Genomic DNA, 19,903 nt, shown 5'->3' on the forward strand with positions numbered 1-19,903 from the left:
CGGGTGCTCCTCTGAGCACCACCAGGAGTGATCCCTGAGTGATCCTCCAACGCCAAGAGGAAGTTCCAGGCACTGCCTGGTGTGACTCCAAGTCACAAGAAGCTGCACTTGGGCTAAGATCTCACAGGCCCGGAAATAGGCGTATTGACATGCTGACTTTTATTCCTCTGAGGGGTGGGACTAGGTAATGTCGAGGAGGGTGGTCTGCTCGGGGGGCCATACCCGCAGAATGCTGAGGGCTCTTCGTGGTTCTGTGCTCAGAGTGACCCCTGGTGGTGCTCGGGATCACTGCAGTGCTAAGGACCCCACCCAGGTCAGCTGCATGCAAAGCCAGTACCCTAACCCCTGTGCTACCTCTCCAGCACTGAACATGTATATTCAGGAGGGAAAATGCCATCTCAACTCCAGTGCCATGTGCTTTTGCTCAGCAGGAGACAGGCATGTGTGAGGCCGGGGAAGGGACCCAGGTTGGATATCCCAAGTGAGGGAAATGAGCAGTGGGAGATGAAGAAGGTGAGGTGCAATCCTGGCCAGCTCCCAAGAGGCGGTGAGGTTTTAGTTCCCTTTTCCTCACAGAGCAGCTAAGCTGGGTTCTCTGAGCCGCCCTGGACCAGGTGTAGTCTGTGGCCTCGGACTCTGCCTGTCAGGTCTGAGAGTGCACTTGTGACAGATGAGGACAGACCACCGGCTGATCGTTTTGCTCTAGGAAGGCACAGACATGGTGGCAGGGAGTGAGGTAAGATAAACAGATCCCCTGGTGTGAGGAAGCAACTGTCCACTGGCCCCTGAGGCAGGGGAAGCTGTCTGCCCGCTGCTGGCTGGCTGGGCCATGCTCGGGGCGCCCAGGAGGGGGAGGAGGACCTGACAGCATTCTAGGGGATGCCTGCTGCCCGCTGGGCGTGTCCTGGGCCTCTTACCTACCAGGGGGGCCACATCTGAACCCCCATCCAAGGTCCATTTCCCCTGACCATTGGAGCCGCCCGGGGAAACAGCAGCTTCCCGCCTGACCCGCGTCAGAGGGTGCCTTGGTCAGCGCCAAGCACAGAGGGGTGGACAGCACCCGGAAGCCTAATTTCACCCGGCACTGGCCCAGCCAGCTCTGGGCATGGCCCTGAGTCGGGGCAGGGAGAGGGGCCACAGGCGGAGAATGTGCATCTCCCACCCAGAGCCAGGAAGGATGCTCTGTCTGGCCACACCCCACCCTGCTGGGCCCCGCTGCAGGCGGCAGTCAGACAGACGGATGGGCTGAAAGCTGGTTGGGGGCGGGGGAGCCGGAGCACACAGTGTGCTCAGCCCCTAGCCCCCCGACCCCCGCTGATGACTCCCGGCTGAGGAAGGGCCACAACAGGGCGACAACTGGGGCCAAGGTCCTTGCTGCGTCCTGTCCTCACCCTGTCTCCCTCTGGCTCTCCCAGAGAGGCGGTCCCAGGGGCCCCTTGCAGAGGGCAGCAGAGCAGGCCTGGACCCCGCAAGAGGCGACTCATCTGAGCGTGAAGGAAGAAGCACCGCCCCCTCCCGGGCCCTCCCCAGCTCCCTGGCTCCCTGCATGAGAACTGGGCCAGCTTTTGTCCTCACTAGGCCCCGGGTCGGAGCTGATGTGGGAGTTGCTGGACACTGGCCAGTGGCCTGAGGCGGCCCGGCCACCTCCACTCACGCTGCCCGGCAGGGCACCAGCTGCTGCCCCTTCCTCCTCTCCCTGCTCCTCCAGTCTGGCCTCCAGAGTCTGGCCAGTCCCCACCCCCCACTCCCCTCACCCCTACGGTGCCACCTTCATTTAAAAACACTCGGTGGGGAGCTGGAGCCATAGCACAGCGAGTAGGGTGTTTGCCTTGCATGCAGCCGACCCGGGTTTGATTCCCAGCATCCCATATGGTCTCCCGAGCACCGCCAGGAGTAATTCCTGAGTGCAGAGCCAGGAGTAACCCCTGTGCATCACCAGGTATGAACCTCCTCCCACCAAAAAAAAAAAAAAAAAAAAACCACTCCGTGGGCCTTACTGAAAGGGAAGAGGCCTGCAATAGTCTTTAAAGTAAATAGCAAGGGTTGAGGACTGGATAGCACCACGGGGAGGGAGCTGGTTTTGCCTGCAGCCAACCCAGGTTCCATTCCTGGCATCCCATAGGGCCCCCCAAAACCCACCAGCCGTGATCCTTAAGCACAGTCAGGAATGCGCTCTGAGCATCACTAGGTGTGGCCCCCAAACAAAAGCTAAAATGAAGGTCAGTGTCAAGGACTAACACCCTGGGGCTGAAGCGATAGCACTGAGGGTAGGGCATTTTGCCTTGCATGAGGCTGACCCGGGTTTGATCCCCAGCATCCCATATGGTTCCCTGAGCACCCGCCAGGGGTAATTCCTGAGTGCGTGAGCCAGGAGTAACCCCTGTGCATCGCCGGGTGTGACCCAAAAAGCAAAAAAAAAAAAAAAAAAAAAAAAACAAGGATTAACACCTTGCCTGTCCCCCAGGTTCCCCCAGGGACAGTCATGAGCACTGCTGGGTGCAGCCCCCAAGCCAAACCAAACCAGCCAAGTAGATGTCGAACGAGACCTGGAAAGGACAGTTCTTTGGCTCGGTTCTCTTTGTGTTCTGAGACTAGGTCCAGCAGTGCTCAGGGGTCACTTCTGGCAGTTCTCGAGGGACCTAGAGAGATGGGGGTGGAGTCCAGGCCCCTGCGGGCACTGCACATGCTGTAGCCCATGGTGCCTTCTCCCCGGCCTCGTGGGACAGTTCTCTGTTGCTTCACGTGGCGGCTGGACCAATGTGCCACGCCAGCCCTGCAGGCTTCCAGATTCTTGCCTCAGTCTACGGGGCCTCCGGGGCACAAGCCAGCAGCGGTGGGTGGTTTTCTGTCCTCCTTGGACAGAAAACCCTGCGGGCGTGACCTGGTTTTCCAGGGCAGGAGTGGCACTGTGCTTGGCTCCAGGAGCAGTCGGGGAAGCCAAAATTCCCTCTTCTCTGCCAAGCCACAGAGTGAAAAGCCCCTTCGAAAGGAGGCAGAGAGCACAGTCGGCGAGAGCTGAGGGGTCCCCTGAATCTCTGCCCCACCCCCTGCCTGGGACCCACGCATGGGGAGAGGGAAGCGGTCCCTGGGGTCTGCCTGTCCGGGAGGCCTTGAGTGCGAGGGCTGATTTCCACACAGGGCCCTTTTCAGGAGCCAGGCCCGGGGCAGGATGGACCTTCCCTATAGGTCATCACCTCCATAGCGTGTCCCCTCCCTACCTTCCTGCTCCAGCGAGTCTGACAGGCTCGTGAGCCCGGCTGGGCGGGGACTGAGGACGAGGTGACCAGCACCATCTGCAGCCTGGGAGTGGACGCAGACCCTCAGTCTCAGCTACCCCACTACCCCTCTGCTCAGCCGTGTGCCCCGTACCCTTCCAAGCTGACTTCCTGCTCCCTGGCTCCTCGCAGGGGAGCAACCTGCCCCTGCCCTGCTCCTGTCCCCAGATGTGCCCAACCCTGCCCCCGCTGGCGGGCCTGCCACCTCACCCACCCCAGGAGCACACATAAAGAGCTTCCATGGGTTAGATGCAAGACCTGTGAGAACATCTTTCCGCTAACAAGGAAGGTTTCTGACAGGACGGCCAACGTGTACAGAGTTGGCACAATCACTAGCTGATACAGGGAGTTTCTCAGTGCCAGACAGACACTAACTGATTCTGTGACGCCATCCCACCCCAGTCCTGCTCAGGCAACCTGATCGCCCTGGCTTTCCTCTGCCCTGGTTGGAACTTTGTGATTTACGACTCATTCATCTATGTGCAGCCCCGGAATGGGTCACACAGTGGTCCTGCCTCTTCGGGCTTCCCTCTTCGGGCTCTGAAGTTTTCCACTTCAGTATTTTCTCTCGTTGGGGAATGCAGCCAGAGCACAGCGGGTCGGGCATTTGTCTTGCATGCAGACGACCTGGGTTCGAGCCTCAGCATCCTATATGGTCCTCTGAACACCACAAGGAGTAATTCCTGAGTGCAGAGCCAGGAGCATTGCTGGGTGTGCCCCCCTGCCAAAAATCACGAATCATGACCATCCTGTTATTCGTCGATTGCCTCGAGCAGGCCCCAGTAACGTCTCCTTCATCCCAGCTCTGAGATTTTTAAGAAAGTGCTATATTCAAGGCTCTTTAGGAGAATGAGACCCATCATTGTTACTGGTATTTGGCATATTGGGTACGCCACGGGGAGTTTGCCAGACTCTGCCCTGTGGGCAGGCTACATTCGGTAGCCTGCCAGTTTGTCAAAGTAGGAATGAGATAATAAGATGTCATAATAAGATGTCCTCTACCCAGATCCTCCGAATTCCAGTAGGTGGGGGTCACACCCACCAACTGGCCCCCTGGCGCCGTGTAATCCCATCAACGGCCAAGACTCAGAGACTATAAAACCCAGCTCCTGCCAAAAAAATAAAAACCTAAAAATAATCCTACATCCTGCATACCACCAAGACTCCAATATCCTTCCAGCACTATCCATTGGACCCATTCTCCCCCCCCATCTCCCCACCCCCTTAGCTCCCTTGATAATCTCAGTTCTGTGGTCCAACTCCAAGGATTTGTTCTTACTGGACATGGCCTGTTCTCTTGCTGTGTTTCTTTATATGCCAGATGAGACGACCTGGTATTTCTTTCTCCTTCTGGCTTATTTTGCTTAGCATGACCCCTCTGGGTTCCACCATGTTGTGGAACCTTTTCATGTCCCTTGTGTATCTGCCCCATATTCATCCACTCATCTGTCTGTGCGCCTGGGCAGTTTCCAATCTTGGCACTAGTAAATAGTCTCAGTCCATGGAGCGGATGTGTATCTTTTCAAATCAGTCTTTTTGTGTTCTTTGAATATTACCTCTGAGTGGAGTGTCTGGGTTTAGGGTAGATCTGCCTTTAATATTTTTAGGGGGTGGTGGGACTTTGGACCACACTTTGCTATGCTCAGGGCTCACATCTGGCTCCGCACTCAAGGATCCACTTTGGTGGTACTTGGGGACTGTATGGGGTGCCAGGGAATCAAACCCTGGGCAGCCGCATGCAAAGCAAGAGACTTACCCACACTACCATCTCCCTGGCCCCGTCACTTGATCACTTGACATCCCTTTCATTATTCGATTTGCTCGAGTGGGCTCCAGTAACGTCTCCACTCATCCCTGTCGTGTGCTAGTGTAGCCCAATGGCATCTGCTCACTCCAGGAACACACAGAGCCTCAAACTGATAGTTCAGGGTCTTGATGAAGAAGTCTGACCATCTTGTAGGTGGGCAGCCACACGATCTTTTGACGCCCAGTGGAATCCAGTCAGTAACAGCTCTAGTCCAGTGGTCATCTCCAAATCGCATTCTGTGTCCAGCCCATCTGATTTTTGACGCCTTGGCAAACGAGACAGCGTCCCTGATTCTCAATCATCAACAGAGGTCGGAACTCCAGATTCTTTCTCTCACTTGAGTGAAGTGTGATACTCCAAGCAGAGCTCTTTCGATTCCTCCTTGGGAGACCCGAATAGCGTTCTCATCCTGTTTTCATAGGGCCCAGGTCTCTGAGACGTATGTTAATGCAGGAAGAAAAGTGGAATCAAAGAGATGTGCCCCAGAGCCGGAGATTCTTAGCTATTTCTTCGACGCTCTTGAAGGCGTTCCAAGCCGCTCTCTTCCTCCTGCACAACCCAGGTGCCAGATCATTCATCTTGTTGACTTCTCGACTAGGTACACATAACTGCTGCATTTGGAGATGTTTGTTCCATTGAGAGTGAATGGAACGTCAGGAACGAGACCGTTTCTCATAAACATTGTCTCCCTGGCCCCATAGTTTTAATTTTAGAGAAATACTTTGCTATTTTCTGTAGGCACTAGACCACTTTACTTTCCCATCATCTGTGAGCGAGGGTTTCTTTCCCTCTGAACCCTCCCCAGCATTTGCGCATAGAGGCCATTCTCACAGGTGTGAAGTGATATCTCATTATTGTTTTGATTTGCCGCCCCCAATAATAAGTGATAAATGCTCATTTTGCCACATGGCCTTCGCCATCTGTATGTTTTCTTCAGTGAAGTGTCTGTTTAGTTATTCTTCCCATTTTTAATTGAGTAATTAATTTAAAAGTTGTATTTTATTTTATTTTATTTTATTTTTGTTTGTGTTCTATTGCTGGTTATGAATAACATATGATGTCGCGTGGCTGCAGTAGGGCCATGTGATTTTGAAATTCCAAAATTTTAACACTTAAATCTGGAGGGATTTCTGCCAAAAGTCACTGGGTTTCGAGATTTGCTCCTGAGTCTCTGAGATCATGGCCATTGAGCAGCTTGATCAGGAGCCAGAGAGGCCATTAATGGGTGATGACTTGGGGTCTCGTTGGGGTGGGGAGGACAGGCCCGGCTCCCTCCCCCCTATCCCTTGAGGCCCAACAAGTTAAGTTACTGAGGCCCCAAGCCTGACTGTCCAATGGCCTCTGGAGGATGATGGCCACTGAGCCGCCAAGGGGGAGCAGGCGGAGTGACAACACCCTTTCCTCCCTGGGGTAGCCCAGCGATAGTAATGTACTGTGGGGTCCAGACGCATTTCTGCCAAAAGCCACTGGGTTTTGAGATTTGTTTCTGAGTCTCTGGGATCATGGCCATTAAGCAGCTTGATCAGGAGCCAGAGAGGCCGTTCGTGGATGATGACTTGGGGTCTCGTTGGGGTGGGGAGGACAGGACCGGCTCCACCCCCATCCTGTGAGGCCCTGCGTGTCTCGTCACTGGGGGCCCAAACCTGATTGTCCAGTGGCCTCTGAAGTATGGTGGCCACTGGGCCCCCAGGGGAAACAGGCCAAGGCACGGAACCTATTCCCACCTGGAGTGGCCCAGCCCCAGTAACCTACTGCAGGAAAAGGACGCATTTCTGCCAAAAGCTGTTGGGTTTCGAGATTTGTTTCTGAGTCTCTGGGATCATGGCCGTTAAGCAGTTCAATCAGGAACCCAAGAGGCCATGCCTCCAATTATAAAGCTGGGCAGAGGTGGTTTGTGGGTGTGTCTCCCACATACCTAACTTTTGGTCGTTTACTTTCTTGGTAAACTTTGCCCCAAGTTTTTGGGGTCTGGCCAAAGGCACAGCAGCAATTTTGGGGTATCTAGAAGTCTGAAGGCGCCATCAGGCTGCTGATGCACTCGCCTCACAGGTACAGACTGACCTGCTGGCGGCACCAGACCCCCCGGAGTTAAATTTTTAGCTGGATGGTGACATTGGGATCTGGAGGCCGCTCTTCAGCTTTTGATCTCTTCCAAGATTTCTTTATGTGTCTCTGGACCGTGGCCAATTATTGAGCTTATGTGGCACCAGAGGTAATTCATGTGCGTGACTGCCAGGCTCCTGGAAGTACAGGAGGATGGGGGAAGTTGTCCGTAGTCAATTGCATGAGATCCTGGCGATTTCAGTATCAAAACCCGCATATCTGAGTTTCTTAACAGATTCATACCTGGATGAGGCTCGTCAGCCTGTGGGGTCCAACTGTGAGCGTGGCGGCAATTGGGTTATGGAGGTTTTTGGCTGCCAGGGCTCTGTTTAGGCAGGTGGAGGGCTCACCTGTCCCCGTTCAGGGTGCCCCAGATATGGTGCTGAGCTGGCATGGGGTCTGGAGGCATCTCTGCATCTTACTAAGCTCTTTTGAGATTTCTTTATGAGTCTCTACTTCCCATTTTTTAAAAATGGAGTTTGCCTTGTAGTTGTTGAGTTTTGTGATTTCTGTGTAATCTTGGATTACACAACTCTGTCATGTATGAGCTCAGGTATAATATATATATATGTACATCTTTGTGCTATGTGAATATTTTTCTTATTCAGTAGGATGCATTTTTGCTTTAATGATTTTTTTTAGCTATGCAGAAATATTTTAGTTTGATATCATCCCAGTCTTTATCTTTGCTTTTGTTTTCCTTGCTGATAGAACTGAATCCCCAAAGTCCCTTTGGAGATAATATCATGAAGAATTTAGCTATGTTTTCTTGATGCATTTGTGGTTTGAGGGCTGACATCCAAATCTTCAGTCCATTTGATGTAGCTTTTGTGCATAGTGTGATCTGTTTCCTTCCTTCCTTCCTTCCTTCCTTCCTTCCTTCCTTCCTTCCTCCCTCCCTCCCTCACTCTCTCTTTCCCTCCTTCCCTCCCTTCCTCCTTCTTTCCCTCCCTCCCTCCCTTCCTCCCTCCCTTCATCTCTTCCCTGCTTTTGAGTCACACCTGGAGATGCTCAGGGGTTACTCCTGGCTCTGCATTCAGGAATCACTCCTGCAGTTAGAAGCCAGAGGGATTATGGTCCGTACCTTGTATGTGGCTGACCTAGTTTGATCCCTTGCACCACATGCTCCTGGAGGACCCTGAGCTGAGTTGGCCTCAGTAATCCTAGGTACCACAGGGGCCTTGCAGCACTGCATCTTAGGGATGGATTAGTTCTCCCAATGCATTTGAATTGAAGATCTTTTCATTTCTTTGGGTCCCTTCTATTTTTTTTAACTGTGACTTACAGTTTTTAATGTATGAGTTTTTGCCTCCTGTGTAACTTAATTCTTTTTGATGCAATTGTCAATGAGATTGTTTTCTTGATTTTCTTTTCTACTAGTTGTTTGCATAAAGAAATGCAACAGATTTTTATGTATCGATTTTTGTACTTGCCACTTTACTGAATGATTATTTTGAATAAAATTTTAGTGGAGTCTTTAGGATTTAAAAAAATATTTTCTTGTAATTTGCCAGTAGTAATAGTTTTACTTCTCTTTACAATTTGAATACATTTTATTTATTTTTCTTGCTGTGACCAGGACTTCTAAAACTCTGACAAGTGACAGTGGTGAGTGGACACCTTTTTCTTGTGCTTGATCTTAGAGGGTAAACGTCCAGGTTTTCACCATTGATCTGGTGTTGGTTGAAGTTATGTCCTTTTGTCCCTATTTTTGTTGAGAATTTTTAAAATCATAAGTGAATTTGGAATCTTACTGATAGTTTTCTATGCATCTGTTAATATGATCACATGGTTTGTATCTTTCCTTTGATTGATGTGGTTTATTACACAAATTGATTTGCATATACTGACACATCCTTGCATTCCTGGGATAAATCCCGCTAGTCTTGATGTTGACCCATTTAACTTAGTGTTGACTTTGGTTTGCTCATTTCATGGAGGATTTTTGAATCTTTGTTCATTAGAGAGACAGGTCTTTTCTTTCATAGTAGCTACACTCATCTGTGCTTCGGATGGGTAGGTGGGTGGGGGTGGGAAGGCCTGGGACCCACTCTCAGCAATGCTTGGCCTAGCAGTATGGGCCGGTAGGTTTGAAGCTTGGATCCAGCAGTGTTGGGGGCTACCAGGACCCCCTGGAAGTGCTTGCATATCATGAAGGCCATAGCTGGCGCAGTGTTGGGGGCTACCAGGACCCCCTGGAAGTGCTTGCATATCATGAAGGCCATAGCTGGCGCAGTGTTGGGGGCTACCAGGACCCCCTGGAAGTGCTTGCATATCATGAAGGCCATAGCTGGCGCAGTGTTGGGGGCTACCAGGACCCCCTGGAAGTGCTTGCATATCATGAAGGCCATAGCTGGCGCAGTGTTGGGGGCTACCAGGACCCCCTGGAAGTGCTTGCATATCATGAAGGCCATAGCTGGCGCAGTGTTGGGGGCTACCAGGACCCCCTGGAAGTGCTTGCATATCATGAAGGCCATAGCTGGCACAGTGTTGGGGGCTACCAGGACCCCCTGGAAGTGCTTGCATATCATGAAGGCCATAGCTGGCGCAGTGTTGGGGGCTACCAGGACCCCCTGGAAGTGCTTGCATATCATGAAGGCCATAGCTGGCACAGTGTTGGGGGCTACCAGGACCCCCTGGAAGTGCTTGCATATCATGAAGGCCATAGCTGGCGCAGTGTTGGGGGCTACCAGGACCCCCTGGAAGTGCTTGCATATCATGAAGGCCATAGCTGGCGCAGTGTTGGGGGCTACCAGGACCCCCTGGAAGTGCTTGCATATCATGAAGGCCATAGCTGGCGCAGTGTTGGGGGCTACCAGGACCCCCTGGAAGTGCTTGCATATCATGAAGGCCATAGCTGGCGGTCCTCAGGAGACAGTGTGGCGCTTGTCATTGAACTCAGGCACTCATCTGAGTTTGGCGTATGCTATATCAGTTGACCTATCTCCCTGGTCCACATAGTTTCTGTTTTGTGTGATGTGTTTGTGTGCTTTAAGTATCAGAGTAGTGTTGATCTCTGAAGAGTGGGAAAGATGTGGAAGAGACAGTACAGCCAGTAGGGTGCTTGCCCCACACATGGCCGACCTGCATTCGATCCGTGGAACCATATATGGCCCCTCAAGCATATGTCCAGGAGAGATTCCTGAATGCAGTCAGGAGCTACCCTGAGCATTGCTAGGCATGGCTCTCAAACCAAAATAATAAATAGTGGAATAATTCCCCTTTTCAGTTTTTCAAAGAGCTTGCAAAAAATAAGTCGTAAATCACCTGTGAAGGTTTGGTAGAACTCAGTTTGTTAGAACTCATCTGGACCAGAATTTTCGTTTTGGAGGAGACTTTTGATAGCTCTATCAATTTTCTTGCTTATAATTTTTCTGTTTAGGTTTTCTATTTCCTTCTGATTCACTCTCGGGAAGTAGTATGATTCTAAGATTTTCTTCACTTCCAAGCTCTACAACTTAGTGTCGTCAAGTTGTTCGTAGTAGTATCTTATAATCTTTGTATTCCTCTGGTGTGTAAACACACTATAAAGGACGGGCAAGGGGAAATCAGCGGCCTATCTCTCTCGCTGCCCGCGTTCAGTAGTCTCCGGCCGCTTCCCCACTCCAGGGAGGTCAATGGTAATGGTCAGGCGAAGGAAGGAAACGAGGGCCAGGCTGGTTGGTCTTAGTAGCAATTTATTGCATGGAAGAGATGTATGTCATGGAGACCCCAGGATCTCTCAAGCACGTGCTCCTTTGTTCTCTCAGCTTCTGTCCTCAGCCCCATCTTCCCAGGTTCTCTGATGCACGTGTCCCCCAGAGAGCCCCGAAAATCCCCTTATATAGATCATGGTACCTCTAAAGGGACCAATATAGTGATGTCATCAAAAGGAGTTACAGAAAGAACATTGAGGCGGCAAAACATACATTGTTTCTTTACATCCCCCAGCCAGTAATCTTGGCCTCACCTTTTATAAACTACAAGCACTTGGATTAGCACATCAAAGACCAGTCTGCTAGAGCTTGGAATCTGTATCTCCAAGATCAGCCTGCCTGGAGCCAGGCATCTACATCCCCAGGATCAGGCCTGGTTTAGCACCTGAGATCTGCATACCTAAAACCAGTTAGGTTTCTGTGAGATAAGGGAAACTGCCTCAATATACTGAAATCATTTACTGAAGGCAGTTTGAAGGGGAGAAAAATTCAATCTCATCCAAGCTAGTCAGGACACACGGGAAAGCAGTTTCTAGGGCAGATTCTCATTTAGCAGATCAACTCACACTAGAACAGAATTCCCTGGGAGTGTTTCTCCTCTCCTTGTCCAACAAACATATGAGCATACATAATATAAATCATTTTGTATGCACACAGTAAGAAATACTTTAAGCTTATAGAATTGCTCTCTGAGGGCCACCTCGATCTCAGACTGCAGTGCTCAGGCCAGATATCGTTCCTATTCCTAGCAGCAGGGTCCTAGTCTCGTCGTTACTTTTGGATCATGACAGCATTTGCCTATGATCAAACTCTTAACCTATAGTTAAGAATCGTGGCACCTTGGCCTGGCCCATCGCGATGCCAGGGTAGCACATAACTTACCGGCTTGCCCTGGTTCCATCCAGTCCCTCGTCAAGACCCTGCCCTTGGGGTGCTAGGAAGTGAGGGCAACTGAGGCTTGAGTTGAGAAAGCAGATGCCTGGGAGTGAGTAATTAATATTCAAAGCCAATTAAATCCTAAGTTATAAAGCATAATATTAATTGTCCTCCTATACCTATGCAAAAAGGCCATTGCATCAAACTATTCAAAAGACATAAGGAGAGGAGAAAGTCAATATTAACTTACAGTACAAGTTCAGTGTCCTAGAAGGATGAGATCTTACAAATTGGTTGGGGAAGAGAGCATAGAAGTGGTTACAGACAAACAACGGAATGGGAGTGGCTTGGGAGCACTGTGATGGGTGCAACCAGATAAACCTAAGCTCCTTGTAAAGGCTGGAGTGATAGCACAGCGGTAGGGCATTCGCCTTGCACGCAGCCAACATGGCCGACCCGAGTTCGATTCCTCCGCCCCTCTCGGAGAGCCCGGCAAGCTACCGAGAGTATTCGATATGCCAGACACAGTAACAACAAAGTCTCCAATGGAGACGTTACTGGGCCCGCTCGAGCAAATCGACGATCAACGGGAGGGCCTTTACCTTACCTTACCTTGTACTCCAACACTCTGACATCTGTCGTAGCTTCCCCTCTTTCATTTGTGATCCTATTTATTAGGGTTTCATCTCTCATTCTCTCTTTTTCACCCCATAAGCCTAAAAGAAGTTTTGTTAATCTTATTTTTTGATTCGAAGAACCAGCTCTTGATTTCTTTTATCTTTAATGTTCTTTTTTTTTAAATTACTTTGCAATAGCACAGCAGGTAGGGCGTTTGCCTTGCATGGGGCCAACCGGGTTCAATTCCTCCGTCCCTCTCAGAGAGCTGGACAAGCGACCGAGAGTATCCCGCCCACACGGCAGAGCCTGGCAAGCTCCCCATGACGTATTCAATATGCCAAATACGGAAGAAACAAGGAGTCTCATAATAGAGACGTCACTGGTGCCCACTCGAGCAAATCGATGAACAGTGGGAGGACAGTGCTACAGTGCTATTCTCTCTTGAATTTTGTTTTTTGTTTTTTTGTTTTTTTTGCTTTTTTGGGTCACATCCGGCGATGCTCAGGGGTTACTCCTGGCTCATGCACTCAGGAATTACTCCTGGCGGTGCTCGGGGGACCATATGGGATGCTGGGAATTGAACCTGTGTCGGCCATGTTGGCTGCATGCAAGGCAAACGCCCTACCCGCTGTGCTATCGCTCCAGCCCCTCTCTCTTGAATTGAAAGTTTTCTTCCTTCTACTTACTTTGGGTCTCACCTTTCTAGTTCCTTAAGGTGTGAGGTTGGATTGAGAGTTTCTTATTTCCTGAGGTAAGTCTGTATTTCCGTGACTTCCATGGTCACACCCAGAGATGCTCAGGGCTTACTCCTGGCACTGTACTCCGAATCACTCTTAGCAGTGCTCAAGAGACCTTATGGGATGCTGGAGATCGAACCCGGGTAGACGGCGTGCAAGGCAGATGGCCTTCCCACTGAACTATCACTTCGGCCCCTGATTTTCTGTCTGGTTATCTGTCCATTGTTGATAGTAGAATATTGAAATCTTTTGCTGTTTTTCTGTTGTTGTTAATATCTCTAGCCTATTGGTAATTGCTCTATCGATTTTGGTGCTTTTTTTGTTTTTTGTTTGTTTGTTTGATGTTAAAGTGTGTTGGGGCCTCTGGATGTTGTTCCCTTAATCATTACTTAGTGTCCATTTCTGTACCTTATTTACTTATTTAGTTTAAAATCTATTTCCGGGGCTGGAGCGATAGCACAGCGGGGAGGGCGTTTGCCTTGCATGCAGCCGACCTGGGTTCAATTCCCAGCATCCCATATGGTCCCCCGAGCACCTCCAGGAGTAATTCCTGAGTGCCTGAGAGCCAGGAGTAACCCCTGAGCATCGCTGGGTGTGACCCAAAAAGAAAAAAAATCTATTTCCTCTGAGGCCAGAGCAATAATACAGCGGGTAGAGTGCTCGCCTCGCACTCAGCCTTCCTGGGCTCCGTACCCTGCACCCCCATGGTCCTGGGTGCTGAGATTCCGTCACCCTGCTGCTAGAGGTACCTGAGCACCAAGTTCAAGAGAGCTGGAGGGACAACCATGGGGTTGCGGTCACCAGAGCCCAGCGGCCACCTGTGTCAAGGTTGGAATTACGGGAGGCTGGAACCTTAGTCACAGTGGGGGCCCCGGTTCTGACAAGGAGCACCGCAGGCAGTGGGGCCCCCTGGCTAAGTGGCCGAGCTCTCTGCCTGGAGGCGGCCGCCTGCGTCCAGCCAGCTGTGGACAGGGCGGGCCCCAGTGAGCTCAGCCTGCAAGGGTGGGTGGGGCGCTCCCCGGGGACCTGCCTGCAGGGTTTCTGTAGAGACCAAATACAGGGGTGTCCTCCTGACAGCTCCCAGCAAGGGGACGGAAAGTCACCACCCAGCTGGTGCCTCCCAAGCCCTGGGGGGCGGGGTGGGGTGATGTCATCTTCTCTGGCCCTCTCACACCCCAGGGCTCTCCGAGGGGCGCGTTGCTCTGGGCTTCCTTTCCATGCCTTTCTGCCCTGCCTCTGAGCCGCTCCGTTTGCTTTTTTGATTTTCCGCCCTATTCTGTGCAGGTTCATTTGAGTTTGGGTCTAGATTTTTCCTTGATAGCAGGAGTTTGCCGGCTGGGTTCTTCTATTCTGTGTCTTGGTGCCTTCCTCTATCTGGGCTTCTCTTTCTGGGGGTGGGACTTTGGGGGGTTCGGGCCACATCCAGAGACGGCTGGGGGCTACTCTCTGGCATGCTGCTCAAGGGTTGGCCAGAGGACCCCCGTGGTGCCAGGGTCAGACCAGCGCCCACCAATGCACGAGATCTTGCTCGGAGCCGTTTTCTCTCTTGACCTCTTGAACCGGATGGACTGGGAGGGTGCCAACTTGGACACAGGCGTCCCTGCCAGTGGCAGTGTAGTGATTTCGCTCACGTGTCCTGTCTGATGACAGGGGTTTGAGAGGGGCTCTGAGCCCTCCCCGGTTCCGCCAGAGGCCTTCTCCGTTGCAGTAGGTATTTTTGGACAAAAGCTGGGCCTCAGCTTCCCTGGGGATTAGTGATTTTCCTCTGATGACATGTTTGGTCTGATGGGGTACCACAGGGTCAGTGACTCAGAGAGAGAGAGAGAGAGAGAGAGAGAGAGAGATCTGGGGTTGGAGCCCTAGTGTAGCTCGCAGGGCATATGCCTTGCACACAGCTGACCCAGGTTCTATCCCTTATGGCTCCCTGAGCCAGTGATTCCTGAGCACGGAGCCAGGGGAAGTCCTGAGCACCACTGAACTGAGTGTGGCTGAAAAATAGAAAGGAAGGGAGGAAGAAGGAGGGAGGGAGGGAGGGGAGGGAGGAAGCGAGGGAGGGAGGGAAGAGGAGGAAGGAAGGAAGGAAGGAAGGAAGGAAGGAAGGAAGGAAGGAAAGAAGGGTAGAAGAAAGAAGAAAGGGAGGAAGAGAGGAAGGAAAGAAGGAAGGAAGGGAGGGAGGGAGGGAGGAAGGAAGGGAGAGAGGGAGGGGAGAGAGGAAGCGAAGGAGGAAGGCAAGAGGAGGAAGGAAGGAAGAAAGAAAGGAAGGAAGGGAGGTAGGAAGGGAGGGTGGGGGGGAGGGAGGGAGGAGGAGGAAGAAAGGGAGGAAGGAAGGAAGGAAGGAAGGAAGGAAGGAAGGAAGGAAGGAAGGAGGGAGGAAGGGAGGGAAGGAAGGAAGGAAGGACAGGAGGGAGGGAGGGAGGGAGGGAAGTAGACAGGCCCGCCTCTGATATTACTTCTAGGACCCACACTGGTACTTCATTTACTGTAATTTCACGGCAAGTTATGACGGAGGGGGCTCTGGGGACTCTGCGGGTGAGGACCTGGAGGCCTTGAACCCACGAGGCGCCCCCTGGGAGCCCCTCTCGGCCCGTCTTTGGCCCTCAGACCTGGAAGGAGCCTTGAACACGGGCCAGCAGAGGGGGCTCCCAGGTGGGAAACTGAGGCCCGGGGAGGGGATGCCGCCCCATCAGCGTCTGCAGCGCTGGACCCGGCCTGGAACCCAGGGCGGTCACAGGCGCCTCCCCCGGGGAGCGTCTGGCTCCGCCATCGAGAATGCCCCTTTGTGCCAGCGCCGTCTCTAATGACACTCGGGCCTCGCTGCTCTGAAAGCCGCGATTGTGGCCGCCAGCGCAGAGCAGGGCTGCCCACATCTCCCCCCTCCCCCCTCCTCTGCCGCTGCCCGGCTGCTTGCCGTGGGGCCTTTGTGCTCCAGATCTTAGCACAACGGCGGGGCTGTTGATTCCCACCCCACGGGCCAGCGTGATGGTGGGGGCGCGGTGCCAGCCCCTTCCCGGGAGCTGCGGGCTGTCCTGGGGGCACCTGCCGGCCTCTGACCTGCTGTGTGACCTGGGTCCTGGAGGCTCCCTCTCTGGCCCTGTCTGCCTGTGATAGCCGGGAGAGGCACCTGGGGACGCCTGGAACGTTCCCTCGCAGGCCTGACTTGGAGGTTGGAGGCGGCGGGAGCTCCAGGCAGGGCCCCCCCAGTTCCGGAGTCGGGCCTGGGCTGTGGCCTTTGCAGAGTAACAGGCGACACACATGGGCGAGATGGGCCTCAGATGGATACGAGGGCAGGGAGGCCCCGGGCATGGGGGAAGGAAATGAGGGGTGCACATTGGGCCGGGGCCCTCGCACAGGAGAGGGGATTCTGGTCCTGTCTGGACTTCTGGGCTGGACTCCAGCTGATGGGGGCCTTTTGTTTTGGATTCTGGGGCCACGCCTGGCAGTGCTCAGGGCTGACTCCTGGCTCTGCTCTCAGGGGTCACTCCTGAGGGGGCTTGGGGGGCCCCATAGGATGCTGGGGACCAAACCCGGCCAGCCGCGTGCAAGGCCGGTGCCCTCCCCTCAGCCCCTCCGCCCTGCAGTTTCGGCCCCTGATGTGACTTTTGTGCTTCCCTTGTCTCTGTGGGAACAGACCATCGACTTCCTGAATGACAACATCCGGAGAGGAATCGTCAACTACTACGACGACCTGGACTTCAAGAACATCATGGACTTTGTTCAGAAGAAGGTGAGCTGGCCGAGGCCTGAGAGGCGCCTCCCAGCCCTCTGACCCCCGTGCTCCACCCCAGGGCCCCATCAGGGGGGGCTCTGCCCGAGAGAGCGGCTGAGGGATCTTGTGACTTGCCCAGTCCCAAAGCAGGTGGCCGAAGGCTGGCACGTGGATGCCCTGGCAGGGGTGGGGATCCAGACTCGACTTTATCCACCTGCCTGCCCCGGCCCCCTGACTCAGCAACCAGGCCAAGCACAGCTCCCAGACTCTACTCAGCCCCGCCAGCGCATCACAGGGGTGCGGGCTTCTGGATGGGGGCGGGAGCGCCCACCAAGCCGCCCGCACCCCTCACGCCCCATCCCTGCTGGGATGCCACCACCGTCCTCTTCCGCCCCCCAACAGCAGGACACAGAGGACGGGACTGTCCGCCCAGCTTCTCTGAATGTGCCAGTGGTCATTTAGGGATGTCACCCTCTCCCCACAGTGCCCAAGTCTGCTGGTGCAGGGAGATTGGTCTAGGGAGCCGAGTGCAGGCTCTGCATGCGAGAGGCCTGGGTTCGATCCCACCACCCAGACAGTGCCAGGACACTGACGGGGCCATTGGCACAAGGACCCAGCAGGCTCTGTGCGGTCACGGCGGCCTCTCGTGGGCGATACTGCGGGTGTGGGCACATCAGCCCTGACACCCCTCCTGGGAGATTTCAGCTGCCCTCGGGGGGCACCCAGACCCCCCCACAATGGCCACTCCTGGGCTCAGGCCTTTGGCTTCCGTCTCCCGCAGGTGCAGCCTTGGGGGGCGCTTCCTGCCGGGGCCGGCCCGCTGCTGGGCTCTGCTTCACAGCACGAGCTGATTTCTCAGGGGCCGCCTTCAGCTGGCCGTGATGGGGTGGACGGATGATTCATGCTCATGGGCGCCAGCCCCGAGCCCCTCCCCGCCGGCCTCAGCTCGCCCGCACCAAGCTGGCCCTGCTCTGCCGCTCCCGCCGGGGCTCCAAGAGCCAGAAGGAGCAGATGGCATTGTGGGGTCACGCCACAGGGCACGGGGCGAGCATCCAAGCGTCTGCGGGGAGGCCAGGCTGCTTGCAAAGCAAGTGCCCCAGAGAGGCCGCCCCAGGGCAAGGGTCCTGTGGTTCGTGGGAAGGGGGCTTGCATTTCTCCCGCCCCCTCAGCCCTCCAGCCAGGTGCTGCAGGGGCTGCCCTGGGCCTCCGTCTCCACCTCAGCCCCCCGGCACTCTCTGCTGCGCCCCCTCCTGCGGTCCAGACACCAGCTCACCTCTTCATTTTTTGGGGGGGGGCTGTGACCCAAACAAACCCTGCACTGCCTAATAGCACACCCAGAGATTCTCAGGGTCACACCCAGAGATGCTCGGGGGTTACTCCTGGCTCTGCACTCAGGAATTACTCCTGGCGGTGCTCGGGGCACCCTATGGGATGCAGGGAATCGAACCCGGGTCGGCCGCGTGCAAGGCAAACGCCCTACCTGCTGTGCTATCGCTCCAGCCCCAGCCCCTCTTCATTTGAATGAATTGATTTAATGTGTTTTTAGGGGGGTCACACCCAGCAGTGCTCAGGACCTAGTCCTGGCTCTGCACTCAGAGACCACCCCTAGGGGGTTTGGGGGGACTGTGTGGGCTGCTGGGGACCGGCCCCCACCCCAGGTCCGCTGCCGGGGCTCCTCACTTCGGCCCCTCCTGGTCGCTTCTTCCCGCAGCCAGCCCCGCCCCTGTGTTCTCTTTTCCTGCCATTCCTATCGCATCTTTGTTTTTTCCTTTCACTGAAGCAAGATACATTGTAGCAAACAAAACTTAGAAACAAGGGAGGGGAGAGACAGAGGCAAGATGTGTTCCAGAGGGACCCGCCAAAGCCCGAGTGGCAGCTGAGACACCCCAGCTGGGCTGTCCCGACCCGGACCTCAAGCCCCTCGCTGTCCCCTGACTCTCTGTCCCTGGCTCACAGCCCCATGGCTGTGGACTCTGCCGGGGTGCTCGCTGCCCTAGACATGCCCCCCCCAGCCCTGACCCCCATGAAGCCCACCAAGCAGAGCCTTTGACCCCCTGACTGGCCCCTGGCACTCGGGGGGATCTCCCGGGAGGGGCTGGGGTAGGTCCTCATGCAGAGGTTGGCACAGGGGCACTGCAGGGAGGCGCTGGCCCGATGCCAGCTTCCCCAAGGACTGTGTCCCAAGCCCATGGCAGGGTGGGGTCTGCCTGTGCTCCATGCCAGGGGCAAGACCCGCAGAGTCAGGCTGTCAGTGGGGTCCTGACCGCTGGTTTCACCTGCGAGGCTGGTGCCGGGGTTCCAGTAGCTGTAGCGGAACACAGAGTGGGTCGGTTTGTGAGGGAAGGACTTTCCCTCCGGCACTGGCACGGTGCCCTGATCCTGCACGGGCCCAGCCTGGACTCGCATGCCTCCAGAGACGGCAGGCTCACCCCCCAACGCCGCCCAGCAGGATGCCCCACACAATAGACAGGCAGCAGCCTCTCCTGGCTGGCACCTTCCTGCTGGCCCTGGAGCTGACCAGCCCACTTTCTTCCTCTCGCAGTTCAAGTGCTGTGGCGGGGAGGATTACCGAGACTGGAGCAAGAACCAGTACCATGACTGCGACGCCCCAGGACCCCTGGCCTGCGGGGTGCCCTACACCTGCTGCTTCAAGAACACGGTACCGCCTCCCCGGGGCGTCGGGGCAGGGTAGGAAGAGGTCGGGCCATGAGCCCAGGGGGCTCTGGAGGGGATGAAGGGATGGAGGACCCCCGGGGACTGGTGGGGCTGTTGGTATTTCCTGTTCTGGGGTCTGTGAGTTGCAGGAGCTCGTTCCTCCATCCCCTCAGAGAGGCGGGAGGGGAACGGGAGCTGCTATTAGCTCTGGGGAGGAGGAGGCCCCAAGGTTAGCCCCCAGCTCTGGACAGCTGCACAGTGGGTGAGGAGCTGAGGGGCCAGGCCTGGGGCCGAGACTGCAGCCTGGGGCACACGGGCATCTCAGCCCAGGGGTGATGCCTGGCATTCCTCCATCCTGGTGATGTGCAGTGCCAGGGGACTTCCAGGAACCCCAAGGATGGCAAGCCAAACTCCTGGGCCATCGTGTCCTG

The 19,903-nt window shown here is 54.6% G+C and overlaps 1 protein-coding gene across 1 annotated transcript in view; it reads left to right on the top strand.

The window, feature by feature from the left end:
* TSPAN15 (tetraspanin 15) overlaps positions 1–19,903 on the top strand; it is a 67,297-nt gene that overhangs the window by 39,565 nt on the left and 7,829 nt on the right. Inside the window, exons 4-5 of the mRNA XM_056113517.1 lie at positions 16,740–16,835; positions 19,360–19,476. Of these exons, the coding sequence (XP_055969492.1) occupies positions 16,740–16,835; positions 19,360–19,476 (213 nt within the window). The remainder of the gene's footprint in view (positions 1–16,739; positions 16,836–19,359; positions 19,477–19,903) is intronic.

This window comes from Sorex fumeus, unplaced genomic scaffold (assembly GCF_029834395.1).
Source record: "Sorex fumeus unplaced genomic scaffold, SorFum_2.1 ptg000020l, whole genome shotgun sequence".
Lineage (NCBI taxonomy): Eukaryota > Metazoa > Chordata > Mammalia > Eulipotyphla > Soricidae > Sorex > Sorex fumeus.